At 38.1% G+C, this 16,842-nt stretch overlaps 1 protein-coding gene across 5 annotated transcripts in view; it reads left to right on the forward strand.

Moving 5' to 3' along the window:
• The window catches only part of LOC126379848 (polyhomeotic-proximal chromatin protein-like), a 56,683-nt gene that overhangs the window by 10,743 nt on the left and 29,098 nt on the right, over positions 1-16,842 (forward strand). For all 5 annotated transcript variants that reach the window (XM_050028794.1, XM_050028795.1, XM_050028797.1 and 2 more), the window contains exons 2-9: positions 16-691; positions 774-944; positions 1,648-1,788; positions 2,462-2,617; positions 6,338-6,463; positions 10,633-10,751; positions 12,791-12,938; positions 16,228-16,318. In XM_050028794.1, the coding sequence (XP_049884751.1) occupies positions 16-691; positions 774-944; positions 1,648-1,788; positions 2,462-2,617; positions 6,338-6,463; positions 10,633-10,751; positions 12,791-12,938; positions 16,228-16,318 (1,628 nt within the window). The remainder of the gene's footprint in view (positions 1-15; positions 692-773; positions 945-1,647; positions 1,789-2,461; positions 2,618-6,337; positions 6,464-10,632; positions 10,752-12,790; positions 12,939-16,227; positions 16,319-16,842) is intronic.

A 16,842-nucleotide genomic window follows, 5' to 3' on the forward strand; every position in this document is an offset into this window, starting at 1 on the left:
AATTTATTTTTTCAGGTCTGAGATCCTAGATAACATTCAGAAAAAGAAAGATCAAGACAAAGAACAGCCACAGAGTCCAAGTTATCAGCAGCAGTTGTCGAAGCCTACAGATAAGCCGCTGCACACGCCAGACGCGCAGAATGTCAGTGTCCCGGTGACTCAGCATGTTCCCGCTCAGCAGCTTCTGTCTCCCACACATGGTCCCAGCCAGCCCATCCTAGCGAAAGAAGATTCTAAAGACAAGACAATAAAGGTTGCCAATTCTACTACAATAACATTGATAGAGAACGGTAACCTCAACGGAGAAAAAGATAAAGACAATAATTACCCTAAAAACTTTTTTACATTAGAACCCAAGAATGATAAGAAAGATGATTCTTCTAAAAACAGTATTACCATAACTAGGACTCTGCCAAAACAGTCACCTGGCAACGGACAGGTTGACAAAGGAAAAGGGCCATCAAAGCCTGCAAAGAGACCATTACAGTGTCTAGAAACACTTGCTGAAAAGGCTGGTATCACCTTTGAAGATAAGTACGAAGCTGCAAACACATTACTGGCTCTAGATAAGCAAAATAATCCCTTTAGAAGACCTCCAGAATTGAAACAACCAAAATCCGAACCAGACAATAATAATCAGAGTGAAGAGTATAGATATAGGAACCAAAAGGAAGAGGATGATAAGTTGCAGGTGGGTTTCATAACATATTTTACACATACAGGTGAATACATTTTTTGATTCAATGTCTGTGACCTGTTAATTTTGTATACAGATACAACAACAAATAATTCAGCAACAACAACAACAGCAGCTTTTGCAACAACAACAACTGCAACATTTGCAGCAACAACAGCTACAGCAGCTGCAGCAGCAGGCTTTGCAGCGACAGCATCAGCAAGCTATACAACAGCATATTAAAAATCAGCAAGATCAGCAGGAATTGGTGAATATTTTTTATATCAAAGAATAATTTGCATCCTACTAATTATTATAAATGTGAAGATATTGGAGCTGATTCAAGTAGATACCGTCTTATCTTATTTTAAGTTATAGATACCTGCCAATTTCTTATCTGCCTAATAGGAAAGGGATGGGTAGGTGTAGGATCACAGTCCTATTTTGGACCGATCTTCCAAAAATACATTTCTTAGATGTCGCCTCAACTTTATCTCGAGTTTACTCCAGTGAAGTTGAGTGGACGCATGACGTCATTATTGTTGTATTATTTTGTAAATGTAAATGTCAACTTAAAATACCAAAATGCTCAGTTGAGGTTGAGTAGAGTTCCGAGTTAACAGCTTAGAATATGGGTGTTAGTGTTTAGTTGTTAGTGCATACAATGATCCCAGTACCTGGTTTGGGTTGTAAATTGACTTCAGATATGTCAGTCATATTATATGTTTTGATCATTTTTTGAGTACAGTCATGTGCAATATCATGTACCCACTTTAGAACCCTGTCGCAATATCATATTTGACATTTAATGACACTTACGATTTAATTTTTCGAAAAAGTTAATGTGACATGCTTTAAAAATGTGTATACATATTTAACACTCATAACCATACATTTAATTAACTTCATGCACAACAAGTATATTTTTTATTATAAAGTTAGGTTTATGATTTTGGATTATTCGATCTTAGCTACAGAAACAGTTCCAACAGCAGCAACAGCATCAACAACAGCAGCAACAACAACAACAGCAGCAACAACAACAGCAGCAAACTAAAACAGAATTACAACAAGTGCAACAACAAGAACTTCAGCAGCAAAAGTTTTTACAGGTCTATATTTATTTATAAATGAAATGTAAGAGTTAATACTGTTACACTTTGCTTTACTTCTATCATACAATTGGGTATGTAAGATATTTTTGAAGGCTTTTTTAAATATTTTTAAATGTAAGATTATATTTAAAAAAATAACTTTAAATAGTTTTGCTTTTCTAGCAATAACATGGATTTTAAAAAAAAAAATTTATATCTTTTTGTTTTCTTTAAGTTGAAATAGTTTATGCTTCTAATAAACATGATATTATAGGGGTTAGTAATCGTAATTCATTCATTATTATTGGAGTTATCATTTAGTTTGTTACTTGCACACGCTTAGGACACTTACCGTAGTGATGTCTACAAATCTACGAATAAATAATAAGCTACAAATTGTGTTAAATTTTATTTATTATAAACTGCTTTTGGCAACGACAATTTTGATAAACAGGTTACATTTAGAGGTCACATGAAATTCAAATATTTACACGACTTTTGCTAAAATAAGCACCTTCCAATTAATTTGAGAGCTAAAAACGAGAGAAATAAGGCTAAGACGCAATCTCGAAATAGTTTCAGAATTAGTGTAACTATTATTTATATTGTTTTCCTTACATAGGTACCGAATTGTCTGTTACATACACTCATTGTGTATTTAATAAACTTTTTTATATATTTTTTTCATTAGGTTGTGAACAATCAGCCAGTGCACACACAACAGTTTAACGTACCTGGAATAGGAGAAATTAACCTTAGTTTCTTGGCATCACCTCAGAGCAACGTAAACTTGCTCTTCGACAAGAACCACAAGCCCGGAATGAGTGGCGACATAAAGCAGCAACAGGTAACTAACTCTATTTTTGCTCGTGTCCCTTATTCTGGCACTGCCACCATTTCGGATCGGGATTCTCACTACACAGAAAACATGTCGAATTGTCGAAATTTGTCGCTGCATACCTATTAGAAAATTCAGTTTAAAAAAATACAAGCGCTTTTTGGTGGCAGTGCTAGGATAAGCATTTCTCCAGCATTATTACTATTTTGTTGCAGCACTCAGCGAAGATCTGATTTTACCAAAAATATATCTAATTTGTCGCCAAATATCGGAACTCCTCGACACGCCGTTTAAAAGATATGAGAGGTTTTTTGTCACAACGCCTACAAAATCCTTATTCCACCATCACTTTCTTTGTATCTTGATAAGTATAGCAGGTATTGAAGCTTTTGATTTCACCCAAAGAATGTCGTTTTGTCGACATTTGTCGACAAATATCAGAATTTGTTGGCAGGCTGTTTAAAAGTTACAAGCATTGTTTAGTGGCAATGCTTTCAAGCCTCTTGTATGCATATGAAGGTAAAAGTCGAATATCTTTTTATTTGATCAGAATATGGTCTGATATATGGCGACAAATTATAGACATTTTGGACAAAAGCTATATATAACCTGGGACTGCCACCAAAAATGCTTGTACCTTTTTGACACTAGACTGACAAATTTTGGTATTCGGTGACAAATTTCGACAAATTTTCATTATTTTTTCTGTGTAGTCAGAATCCCGATCCGATATGGTGGCAATGCCAGGAAAAGGGACACTTTTTGCTCACTTTACCTGTACGGCCATTCACAATGTTCCTGTGAGAGTTTTCTGAAGAAACCTATGAAACTTTGTAAAGTTACACAAAGCTATAAAAATTTCGAAATTATCTGAACAGGAAACCTTGCAAATACATTTTTCACCTAAGTTTTTACCATGGTTATTTTCCAGTGAAATATACACTTCTCATCAAAAAAATCGAAACACTTCCGTTTTCATTGTTTCTGTCCGAATTTAACACAAAAAAGAATTCATACGATGAAAAAAAATACATAAATGTATAGCTGGCAGTTTGGCCATTACAGTAATAAGCGAAAATTCTAAATTCAAAATTAGAATTTCATTTGTTTATCTTATAAACGAAATGAATCACTGTTTTGAGACAAATGTGTGTTTAGGGTTGGAGTACATTTAGCGTTTAAAAACTAAAAATTGGCGCCTATCCTTAAACTTTTTGTTTTTTATTTCAATACTGTGACTTTGGGACGTCTGAAAAAAGGTTTTTTTTCTAAAACGTATGGATACTTCGCCCACAGAAGCCGCCCAAGTTGTGGCATTGCTGGATTCTGGCCTTAGTCAGCGTGTTGTGGCTGCAAGACTGCATCTAAGCCTGTCATCTGTTCATAGAGTCTATAAACGTTATCGGGAGACTGGTTTGTTCACGCGCCGTTCAGGATCTGGCAGGAATCGGGTCACTTCTGAGCGAGATGATCGATTTATTGTAACAACTTCTTTAAGAAATCGACGCCTTAACGCTTTTCAACTGCAGCAGCGGCTTCGTGTTGTACGAAGGGTGGCTGTAAGTGACTCTACAATTAGAAGAAGGTTGAAGGATCGTGGACTGGTACCGCATAAGCCAGCAAATGGGCCGAAATTAACTGCAGACCATCGAAGAGCGCGCCTTAACTTTGCACGTGAGCACCTAAATTGGTCATACCTACAGTGGAGCAAAGTTCTCTTTTCTGATGAGTGTAAAATTATGCTGTATGGTAACGACGGAAGGAACAAGGTCTACAGAAGAGACGGAGAACGCTATGCACAATGCTGCATTGAAGAAAAGGTCAGCTATGGTGGCGGTTCGTGGACGGTTTGGGGAGGAATCAGCGCCGACGGTAAGACAGAGCTTGCTTTCGTGTCTGGGCCACGTCTGCCTGCACTAAACTGTCATCGGTACGTCGAAGAGTGTCTCGAGCCTCATGTGATGCCCTATGCACATTTTATTGGCAACGGCTTCATATTCATGCACGACAATGCTAGGGCTCACACCGCGGGCGTCGTACGAGATTATCTTAACGAAGTCGATATCTCTATTATGGAATGGCCAGCAAGAAGCCCGGACATGAATCCCATTGAACATCTGTGGGATGAATTAAAGAGACGAATTCGAGCAAGAGATCCTGCCCCAGAAACACTTAGCCAGCTGCAAGATGCAATCCAAGAGGAATGGGACAATATACCACAGCATGTGATCGTGACTCTCATCCGATCGATGAAGAACCGTATGGAAGCAGTAATTAGAGCTCGGGGAGGGAATACAAGTTATTAAATAAACGTTTTTTAGCTTTTTTTTTTCATTTACGTGTGTTGTTTTATCCATTTCCTTTATACTCCATACGGAATAAAAATGACTCATTTAACAAAATACGAAACCTATGAAAAATTCATTTAAATTTAGAACATTAACATTAAGATTTGATAAGCTCATATTACTCACTATTAAACGACATTTAACATTTATTCCTAAATGTACACATTTTTCTGATAATCCTGACAAAACGTAAACTTGCAAGGTGTTTCGATTTTTTTGATGAGAAGTGTATTTTCCCCGTAAATTTTCTGGGCTTTGTAAAAGTTTTCAGTTACAGAAAATTTCGGTTCTAGAAATAAAAAAATATCTACCAGCTTGTGTAAGCAGCTACCACTTAGCGATAAATATTCTATAGGTAATGGCTTAGGGTAGTACCTATCCAATCGATATCTTATAATTTCTACTAACTTCACACAACAACTGCATGGAAAATAGTTTCTCTTTTCTAGAAATTTTGCTAGAAATAGTTTCGCTACTATGTATGTAGTGTTTAATCATATAAACTCATGTAACGACATCATAATAAGTAAACACACGTGTACATTAAATTTGTACGTGTAATATATTTAATAGGTAGCAGGGATCGGCTGCTTAACGTGCCCTTCCCTCCGAAGCACGGGATCTTATTTTCGGAGAATCGGGTGAATCAGTCTGCAATGTCCTAATCAAACTACCCCATCGGGATTCGAGCCCGGGACCTCTGCATCGTGAGCCCAACGTAAATCACTGGAACGCAGAGGTCATTACTTGATGAATCAGTCTGATTTAAAAGTGGTGATGGTACGCAGCTGAACCAAGGAAAATATAGGTTTATTAGCTGTTGGTGGTTTTAGTTAGCCATCCCAAATCTAAGCGCCACGCTCTTGTCGGTGTAGCATTCTTTATGCTTTTTTTTGGAAAAAATAGGGCAGTGGTTTCTCTCATGTCTTTCACCCCGCAGTACTCTGTATGATGCGAGTGGGATGGCGCCCAGAGTAGTCTATTTCAAAGCCGTACTAGGACTCCTGTCCTCCGCCTCGTAATAGTACTGTCAGATACTGCTGCCCTCTGTCAGGTGCCAGGTTGCAGTCCCTTTGACTTGCTCCTTCCGCCCTGCATTGTCGCACCAATGGCTCTCATCTCCGCCTCTGCAACCCTTGAGGTCTTCAGCCGTATCCCTAGGCAAGGGTTGTACGTTATACCTCATAGGTATGGGTCCCTATCCGAACTCAGTCACCTAAGTCTAGTCTACCCCAGTGGAAGGGCAGAGAAGATGATTCAGTTCTTACTGGGGCCGGGTGAATGATCTTGTATGAAACCAAAACCAAATGGCAAAATTTTAGTTAGTATTACACCAAAAAAATAACACATGAAAACTCTTAAAACAACGTTGTGTGCGCAGATTGTAGATGGTCAAGGTCAAGTGGTCCAGCAACAGATGAGCATGTCCCAGCACGAGCCGTCGCAGCAGCACCACCAAACAGTCACCGTCGTCTCCTCCATGCCCAGTAGTATGGCTGCGCATCAGGTGAGTTCATTCCATCTTATCACATGTCTAAATGCTACGAGTACATTTCTATTATGTTGTTTATTTCTATCTCTGTTTTCCTGTGTGTACAATAAAGTATTTGTCATGAGTATGTTATACATTTGAGGAGTGCTCCAGCGTACGACCTTACGCTAGACGTGCATACCTACAAACATAAACATAAGCCTATTTCCCACCAGGGTAAGTAGAGACTATGAAATACCATCTGCATCGATCCTGTTATACTTCTCATGCTTCTTCCACATTAATCAATCGTTTCGTACACACGCCCCGGTTCAGTTCCGAGTAGACTACCAAAACGCTTTTGTTACGGAATTTTCCTCGGTAGCCTTAACAATAATCTTTACCTTATAAGGTATCCCTCTTTCGTATTCCTACTATCCGTCATCCGCTCCAAGTGTCCAATCTTCTCAAAATTCTCTCCACCTACTTAATAACATTTTACATGTTACATTTTTCTACAAAAACCATTTCAACAAACATTGCATAATAAGTAATAAACAAATCACAATACAATACATAATTCGAAGTAGGTACACATTATATAAAAAGTGAAGATCTCTTAATAAGCCTGTTTTCGAGGCATTCTAGCGTAAACAAACATTTTCCCTCTTTTCTTTGAAAAAAATACAGCTAATTGGAAAACAAATAGGTATACAATTCTAGTTAGTTCATCGATTTAGAAAGAGTGTTTTTCAAGAATTTTCTTCGTAAATATTATATCGGCGATAATTTCCCGAAACGTTGAGCCTTGTAGCAGGTTATGCTTGACGTCGTAGTAAGTTGCAAGTTGCATCCTCGATCTGCGTCACTCCCATTACGATAGATAGTCCCAAGAATTACCAGCGAGAAACAATGAATGATAAAAATAATAATATTGGAGATATTGTTTGTTAACATTTCGTTAATCTAATATGGTGACAACAATTCAAATTAATGAATTACTGAATTCAAAACCTATTTAAATATTTGGTGATCGATTTAAGCATACCTATACACAGTATGCAGTATGCAGTTAGTACGTGTGGAATATTTAGGGGAGGGTGGATTGCTGGGTGTTTAGTTAAGGCTTGTCCTAGTTGCAAATGATGCCTAAATCGTTACTCGACCTCGGTGTCGAAAATTGTATAGTAGGGAATTGATTTGGTGTCAATATCTACCTTTCTGAGAGCTAACTTAATTTTTATAGAGACTGATCTATTGTTCTGTTTTTTTTTTCTTAATTGAACATTCAAAATGTTTTTCGGACAATATGAGGCAAATATTTTTACGGGCGTCGTGGGGATCCTTGGGGGAGGCCTATGCCCAGCAGTGGGCGTCATACGGCTGATGATGATGATTTTTACGAGAAGTCGTTTGAGGTATTTACATATATAGCCATACTTTGGTGTCAACAATATCTCATTCATAAATGCCAGCCTTAGTTATGTGAATTTGATAATAAAGGTATCTGTAACTATAGGTAACTTAGATTAACGTAGATTTTTGAGGTAGTTAGAGCGAACCCCGGGCGGAGGGGTCTGTAAATGTTTGGAGTGCAGGTTTATAAATACGCAGAGTACCTATGCACTTCGGCTAGGTGAGGTGAGGAGTGACGAGGGGGTGTCTCGTTGCCTATGAGACCGGCTACGCACGGCGCCACGGCAGTCTCGGCGCGGGATCTCGCCGGTCCGGTACTATTTCTCGTGTCGCGCTTGCAGTGTCGTTCGCAATGCCTCGAACACCACAAATAGCGCCAAAGAAAATAGAAAAACCACCAATCAAAAAATCACAAACGTTCATCGGATGCGTATTCATCAACCGAGATCGACGCACCATAAGGATAGAAGACTTTCAGCAGTATAACACAGAAAGTTGAAATTTTAGCTCTCAATATACAGTTTATTTTTCATAAAATAAGTCTTCTTATAAAGGGGTACGAGAATGACAATTTTAGACCCCATGTTAATTTGTTGCTTTTCCCGACTCATTAACAATTATTTTTGACTTTTCGGTGCAGTAATATCTTATTATCGTATTGTCTGTTTTCTCATTATATATCTTTAGATACTAAACTAATAAAATAAGATTTAATATCGCAAAGGCATGCTACGTAGGTATACGTTTACAAAGACGTAGCTAGTTAAATTTTCTTAGAAATCTCCTAGTAGAGCACCTTATTATGAACGTACCTGTTGCTGATATCGACAATAGAAATACCGTCTTTACTTTAACTTGTTTTCCTTGTTGTTCTATGTATTTACTTCCTTTAAAGCTTCTTATCTTCGGTTGTAAAGAAAAGGAGTTGGCAACTGTTGAGATGAAATGTGTGGTATTTGCAGTTTTACTCTGTATCGGGAATTTCGTAGTAGTCGAATGCTGTATAACGTGACGGAGTATTTGTAGCCATTTGTGGCTGGTATCATGCAACCCTTGTTTATTATTATTATATATCATACATAGGTCCGGTGGCGGATTAAATGCTGACAGCGCCCTAGGCCAGCACTCCATCTGCCCTATTGGTCATACCTGCACAGGAACGCTGATAATCGATATCGCGAATTATAGATAGAATTAAAATTGAATCTCTTTCAATGTGTTCTCTGATGATCGTACTTTGAAACTTAACGTCTATTGATGTAGGATATAGAATTAAATTATTATTTATCTACACTCATTTTTTCTCCTTTTTTACAAAAGAAAACAAATGCAACTCTATTCTCCGACCCGAATCAGCATAGACAAACCCTTTTTAAATTCATACCATAATCAACCAAATCCAACCATTAGGCATCCTTCCATAGTATACTCTCTTACTTTCTTATCAATCTTACGTTCCGTTGTACTCACTGTCCTACATTGATTCTTACTAACTACTAGTACGGAATCCGGGGACGTAGGATGTACAATTCATCTAATCAAAGATTTTGTTAAAGGTGAATTTTGTAATAGCTTCTTCATCATTTCACAATGTTATGACTGAGAGAACGATAAGGAAAGAAACTCCAACAGCAACATATTTTTTAAATGAATATATACTCTACCAAAGGTCATTGTATAGGTCATAGTAACCCTGACACCAGGGTTGATAAGGTCGGTCGTTGATGTTACAACCCATTCGAGAGAAGATTGTATAACATTATTCTCGCTTCATCATTTAAATAATCATTAATCTTATTGATTACCTACTTATATAAGGTAACTTTAAAATTACATTTATGTCATTTCAACTAAAAAAACATCGTGTGCTGTAGAAAATAATCTTGAAAAAAATTAATTTAATTTATTTAATCTAGAAAATTGAACAACATTTTTATAAGTTTTCTATGAGCAGAAAGATGAGGCAAATTGCAATACAATTTGCAATCATGTCTTTCACAGTTTCCCGGAAGGAGAGATACATAGCGTCTCTTATTGATCGATCCTTAGGAAAACCTAATTGCTGTTTATGAAGGAAATAGTTTGAATTAATTTGATTGAGAATGATTTTCCCAATAATTGTACAAAGGAAGGTAATTCTTGGGCACTGAACTTGTGCCGGATTTGAAAAGAGGTAGGTTAAACATAACTTTACTGAGTTTCATTAAATTTGGAAAAGTACTTTTGCTGCTAAAATGTCAATGACAGATCTGATCAGTTTAACGGACAATACCATAATTCTTTCGAGGTTTTAATTTTCAATTATTTCAATACTTTTATAAAATCACGAGGACCAAATTAAATCGTTAATTGCAAGCTTTAACGTTACTTTTAAAAAATACATTCTGACTACCCAATTAGGATATAGTCGTAAGCTTATGTTATGTTTCATTAGTAAAAATAAATTTTCATTAACTTATTTTTTTCGTTGTTGAACTTCCACGGGCGGCCCTTTAATCTCACTCCCCTAGGCACGTGTCCACTTTGCTTAGAGGATAGTCTGTCACAGTGTTCTTTGGGAACAGATGATTGATTTGAACATTCCGGGTTCTGATTTGAACATTCCGGCTTCAGAAGACGAGAAAATCCAAAAAAGAAAAAAGAATCTTGAGTTCTTGTAATGTTTCCGCTTTTTTTTTTGCTTCGTTGTTTGACGACAAGTCAGACTGAGCGAAGATAAAAGCATTCCCCACCACCATGTGGGTATAATGCAAAGGAGGACAAAGAAATAGACAATGATTGTTGCGTAGGTGCAGCAGCAGCAACAGCCAACTGCAGGCGGCATCCAGCAGCAAGGCAACGCGGGTATCTCCACCATGCCCCCGCTGCAGAGCCTGCCGCCCAACACACAACACCCGCAGCAAATCAGGTCAGTAACTCTACTTACTTAGATAACGGAAAAATATCTTTATTCAGTGGGTGACTCAGTTGCACTTTGAATAGTCATTTTTGTAAAGTACATAAATATTTTTTCTTGAAAGTTTCACCCGCCTAAAACCATCGTAAGTCCACGACCTAAGAAAAGTTGTTGCAATAAAAACCGTGGCCAGGGCCTAGATGTTGTTAACCGAAAGGGGTAGGGACGGGTGTCTAATATAATATATTTTCAGTAATATTGTTTCCCATACGGATATTTCTAAGTATTCCTATCATCGTCCTGCAAGCCCGAAAACTAATATTCCGCTGCAAGTACACTTTGGTTATTCATGTGGGTCCTTAATAAAGGAGCGGAATCGGATCGGGCGGACCGTACCGTACTATGCGTGGCGTTTGAAAATTGATACCTGACAAATGCCGATCCGATATCTGGTACGGATTTGCTTTGATATTCAACGCTGTTCTATAGGAATCAGTATGAGGCTAGAAATTCCGACGCTTCCTATCGCTTCGAGGCTTATGTATCTGTGTAAATATGTTAGGATAATATCTTGTTTTGGGATTCACGACTACACATCCCTCATTTTAGCACATTTTTTCGATGCGTCCTCTTAGTTGAATAGCAAAGAAAGCTTACTATTTTTACTTATTAGGATTTTTTATTTTTTAAGTATATATTTATTAAACATTTTCATAGTTATAAGTATTCAATTTTTCAATTTCATTTAGATGAATTAAGCCATTTTAAAAAAGCGATGTTTCTGTCGGAAATGGCTGGAAAATTAGTTTACGAAGCGATAAGAAACTAGAAGAAAATGGCAACAGCGATTCTATAATATTTCTATTTAGTAATAAGGGTGCATTCAAATTAGCCGCACTACTGGAGCTTCTAATTGCCTGGCGGGCTTGTTCATCGAAACCTTGTTGTTGAAGATTGTTCTACACTAATTTTCTTCCAGTAATTGTCAAAGTAGGTATTTCCGACCACTGAACTATTGAATTACTATTGTTTATAAGTATTTTGACACGCACTCTTATCTTAAAGACTACGCACACACAATGTATAATTTATGAAAATAGGGGGAAAACTGTTCTGCTTGGTTAGAGCAAACTGTAAAGAGTTATCAATATACCTAATGCCTACATTTAGCTATTATTTAGGTATTTCGATTTGTGATCGTTTATTATGCAGCCTAATATAATAATCTTACGAAGCAGACTCTAATAGCACTATGACGCTAGTATAGTTTCACCGGTGACAGTGTGGCAAAGCCATGCCGTTCTGACTTCGGTAGTGTTTATAGTTTTTTAACTCTCGTCACACTGCCAGTGTGACAGGGAGCCGCGGGACGCCAGCGCATCGATAATAGTTGTATGTACTGAAATGGAGAGACGTCACAATGCGGGCGCTAATCCGCCGCGCGTGACACCGGCATTATGGCGAAAGCTTAAATTATTTTACGAGCTTTTAGTTCCTCTTGAAAAGCAAAAAATGTTTCTGCCTCATCCCTGGAGAGTTTACACAGTTAATCCACCTATGTAACTCTCGTGTACTGTTTATTCCACCTTTGTAATATTTCGCTTTGTCTTACGCCTATTATTTATCAATTGCGAGAGTAATTTAGCTACTTGATACTTAAACCTTATAATGGCCCCGATTGCTGTAGATGCCTCGTAATTTTATTTTAAGTTAAACCTGTCATTTGCTTACCCACCGAAAAGGAAAGGGACGGTTGACAACGGTTAATTTTAAAATGAATAAGAAAATCAATTAATAGCCCAGGCGAACCAAATAGGTATCTCACTGGTATGCACACCGTTTAACGTGTGCTGTCAACTTAATTCTGTCGGGTTATTGTCAATGTAAAATTTTTGGAGGGTTGTTTTAGAATTTTGCCGAAAATTGACTTGTGTTCCATAAATTACAGGTATAACTTAAAATAAAATTACTTAAAGATTATTAGCACCAATTACTTATTAAGTTGATAGAGAAACGAGAAAACATAAATAAAAATAAATAATGTTGAACAGTGCGGAGTGGGCACACAACCGGGTGCAGGTGATCCAGCAACCGTTGCAGAACAGCACGTACCTCCAGCAGCTGTACAACCCTCAGGGCCCGCTCCTCATGCCCGGCAACATCGCCCTGCATCCAGGCATCAACTCCCAGCAAATACAGGTATGTTATAACTCAATCGCTTCTTTTCAGAGTAATTATCCATCGTGTGGGTTATAAGACAATGTTGAGCCTCCAAAGGGCCCCGATATGGCTTATCTAACGAGCACGTACATTCTTCAAAGTAATTCTGAGTAACAATGACCTTACTCTTTATCTCACTTCGTATTCAGGGTTCTGCTAACCTCTCATCTTCTTCTATCGTGTGGGTTGTGACGTGGATTACCAACCCCATCAACCCTGGTGTCAGGGTTATTATAGAAGGCCCCTGACATGGCTCATGTAACGACTACTTACTTACATCGGTAAATAGTAGCCGGGATCAACGGCTTAACATGCCTTCCGAAGCAATGGGTCATCTAACTTTCGGACAATCAGTTGATCAGCCTGTAATGTCCTAACCAAACTAGGGATCACAAAGTGATATTTGTGATATGTCCCCACTGGGATTGGAACTCGGGACCTCTGGGTTATGAGCCCAACGCTCAAATCACTGGACCACGGAGGCCGTTAACTTGCTGCTAACCTGACCTGGGGTTATTAGAAGGTCCGGTTTTTTAATGACTCGACTGCCATCGACTAGTGGTCCGTCGGCGTCATATAATGCATTGAACCCTCAAGGGTGGTTGAGCGGACCCCTAACTAAACATGTAATGATACACTGTAACTTGTAGCACGTATTTGCTTTGTAAGAGCCCTCACCGCTCGCTATTAGTCAAGAAGCCAGATTCACACAACAGTTTTACAAAAATCATATTTTTCACCTCTCCGACCCCCAGAGCCGCGGTAGCCCAATTGGTAGAAAGCTTGCCTCTCACTTTGAGGTCGCAGGTTTGAATCCAGCACAGGCCTATCCAATGATTGTCGAATTTGTTTTCGAATTCATGTTTAAATCATAAATCACACACACAGTGGTGAAGGAAAACATCCACATTCCCGGGAAATGCATTTTTAGAGTTATGTGACCTAACCTCTATTGGGCTGGTTTTCCCTTCGCGGATTGGAAGGTCATACAGGCAGTCGTTTCAGTAAAAAACCGGACCTGTCAAATCTTCAGGTTAGGTAAGCGGACTCTGTGAAAAACGGGGTAATGCTAGGGAGATGATGATATTTTTTACCCCTCCCGGAAAATTACCGGCAAAACTTTAAAAGAGGTAGTAGCTCAGTTTGAACAGGACGAAGGTTAATTAGTTTTCCGCTCGTGTCTGTGAGTTCTTAAGTTTCCCGCACGGCATTACCAACAGTGTATTTTGATAATGATTTGTTTTAAATAAATCTATTACGTTGCCTTTAGTGTAAACCACGTAAGCGCCTTTTTAAAAATCACATTCTGGTGTGATTTTCTTTGCAGTGGGGCGTATATAGGCTGTTTATGTAAGAAAGTAATAAAACAATATGATCTTCATTAAAAAAACTGTATTGTTGTAATAATTAAGATAGATAATGTAGGATCAGGTGACTTAAAGTGCATTAACGCTCTATTCACGTCTGAAGGGACATATTATACTTGTAAACAACGTCAACAGCAGCTTTTATTCATTGTTCCATAATGTAATACGACATTGGCTTGTCGCTTTTGCAAACTGTATTTTATATAATAAAGAGAGAAGGTCCTTTTACACAAAGCAATATATAATGGGTACGATTACATTGTTCACTGCAAGTTTCGCATTTCCAGTTGCACGACCTTAAACCGACATGTGAAAGTTTGCGTTGGTATTATATGTATTATATATTAAAAAGGATGGCGCAATCGCAATTTTATTGATTAATATAGTTTTTGTAATGAAAATAATGTAGCTGCTATGTTGAATCGGGGAGTAAGTAAAATAAATATATAGAAAGCTGCTTCCAATAAATCAATCAATAATTCTTTATTGCACAAAAACATAAACTCAATGTTGAAGTTAAGCAACTTTCGCAAAGGCCGGTCATAGGATGGGTGACCACAAAAAAAAAAGTTTTCATCTCGAGCTCCGCCGTGCTTCGGAAGGCACATTAAGCCGTTGGTCCCGGCTGCATTAGCAGTCGTTAATAACTACCAATCCGCAATGGGCCCGCGTGGTGGTTTAAGGCCCCATTTCCCTATCCATTCATCCATAGGGAAGGCCCGTGCCCCAGTAGTGGGGACGTTAATGGGCTGGTGATGATGATGCGGCCTTATTTCTAAACAGCAATTTCTGCCAGGCAACCTTAAGGTGAAAGAAGATTACGCATTGGAGCACGGGCTGGTGGAATCAATGGCCGAAAATAAACTATGTGGGTCGGTTTATTATTTCCCTTTCTATATTATCTGTAAACTGCGTTGGCTTATGTGAGGTCACGTCGACACGTACATGGACCCGTAGCTTAACCAGCTTATTCATATCTGATAATTTGATTTACCTGTTCCATTTACCGCCCTATAGATCGGATGTGCTAATTTGCATTGACAGTATATTGGTTGTTGTTTCCTGTTCTGACGTTTGAAGGTATGTTTGTACATTCGTACATGTATAAGACTACGCCACATTTTGGTGTACCATGCAATTTCACTTGCTTCGATTCTTGCCACATTTTTAATTTCTTTACCACCACCATCGTTAAAAATCGTCATACTTTTACCGTTTAGAGTATTCGTTACTAGGCCTTTCTTTAAAACATCTTGAATAGGCTATTTGACAGCCTTTTTACGGACATAACTAACAGCCTATATACGTCCCACTGCTGGGCACAGGCCTGCCCTCAATCAACCGGAGGGGGTATGGAGCATACTCCACCACGCTGCTCCAATGCGGGTTGGTGGAGGTGTTTTTACGGCTAATAGCCGGGACCAACGGCTTAACGTGCCCTCCGAAGCACGGAATCATCTTACTTTTTCGGACAATCAGGTGATTCAAGCCTGAAATGTCCTACCAAACAAAGGACAGTCTCACAAACCTCTCTTCACTTCTTCTTCTCCTTTTCTTTTGTGTCTTTTTACGAAACGTCTAAACAAAAGCTTTCTTTGGAGTTTATATGGAAATACTGTACTGACGTCATCAATAAAAGCGGTCAAACGTTGTTCTTATTGTTACTTAATTCATAAACGAAATTCGAAAGTTAGTCGAAAAGTAAAATGAAATTGATTTTTGACCATCTTAGGCTGGCTTCTATTTCAAGATGAGCATTTTATAATTTATCTTCAGTCAAATACCCTATTTGATCACGATATGTTTGCCTAGGCGTTCCTTATCCGCGCGCTCCGCCTTAGCAATGATATTACACAATATCATGGGTGTTTTTGTAACTTCACAAAATGTATTGTTTCTAGGTTATAGCTGCGGGTAAGCCGTTCCAGGGGAACCAGTTGGCACCACACATGTTGACCACACAGGGGAAGCAAGTGCTTCAGGGACAAGCTGGTAAGTCCCTTACTGTTTAATCACAAATTGAAGTTTGATCACCATCAGAGTTAACAACAAAAACAGGAAGTTTTAGTCTATTAAAGTAATGTAACATTTGCGTTTCTCATTCTAATTTACAATGTAATTAACGACACTAATATAATATAAATATAGTTTTTAATAAAGTTTTTAATATAGTTTTTAGTTTTTTTAGTTGTTAATATAGTTTTGCTAATATAGGCAAGTCCCTAGCTGAAAATATACAATTATCTAACCGCGGCATAATCAATACAGGTTACAATACTGCTAATTTACCTCATTCCTTTGCGATGATTGATACCGATGAGTCTGAAATTGAGAACTTAATCCTGTCCCTAAAAAATAACTGTGCTATGGGTTGGGACGGCATTCCTGCATCACTCCTCATACAATTTAAAAACATCTTAGTACCCCCCATTACGCATGTTTGCAGGCTAAGTCTGTCTACCGGCGTATTTCCTGAAGCCTTTAAAAAAGCTGTTATAAAACCCATTTTTAAGGCT

Source organism: Pectinophora gossypiella, chromosome Z, assembly GCF_024362695.1.
Source record: "Pectinophora gossypiella chromosome Z, ilPecGoss1.1, whole genome shotgun sequence".
Lineage (NCBI taxonomy): Eukaryota > Metazoa > Arthropoda > Insecta > Lepidoptera > Gelechiidae > Pectinophora > Pectinophora gossypiella.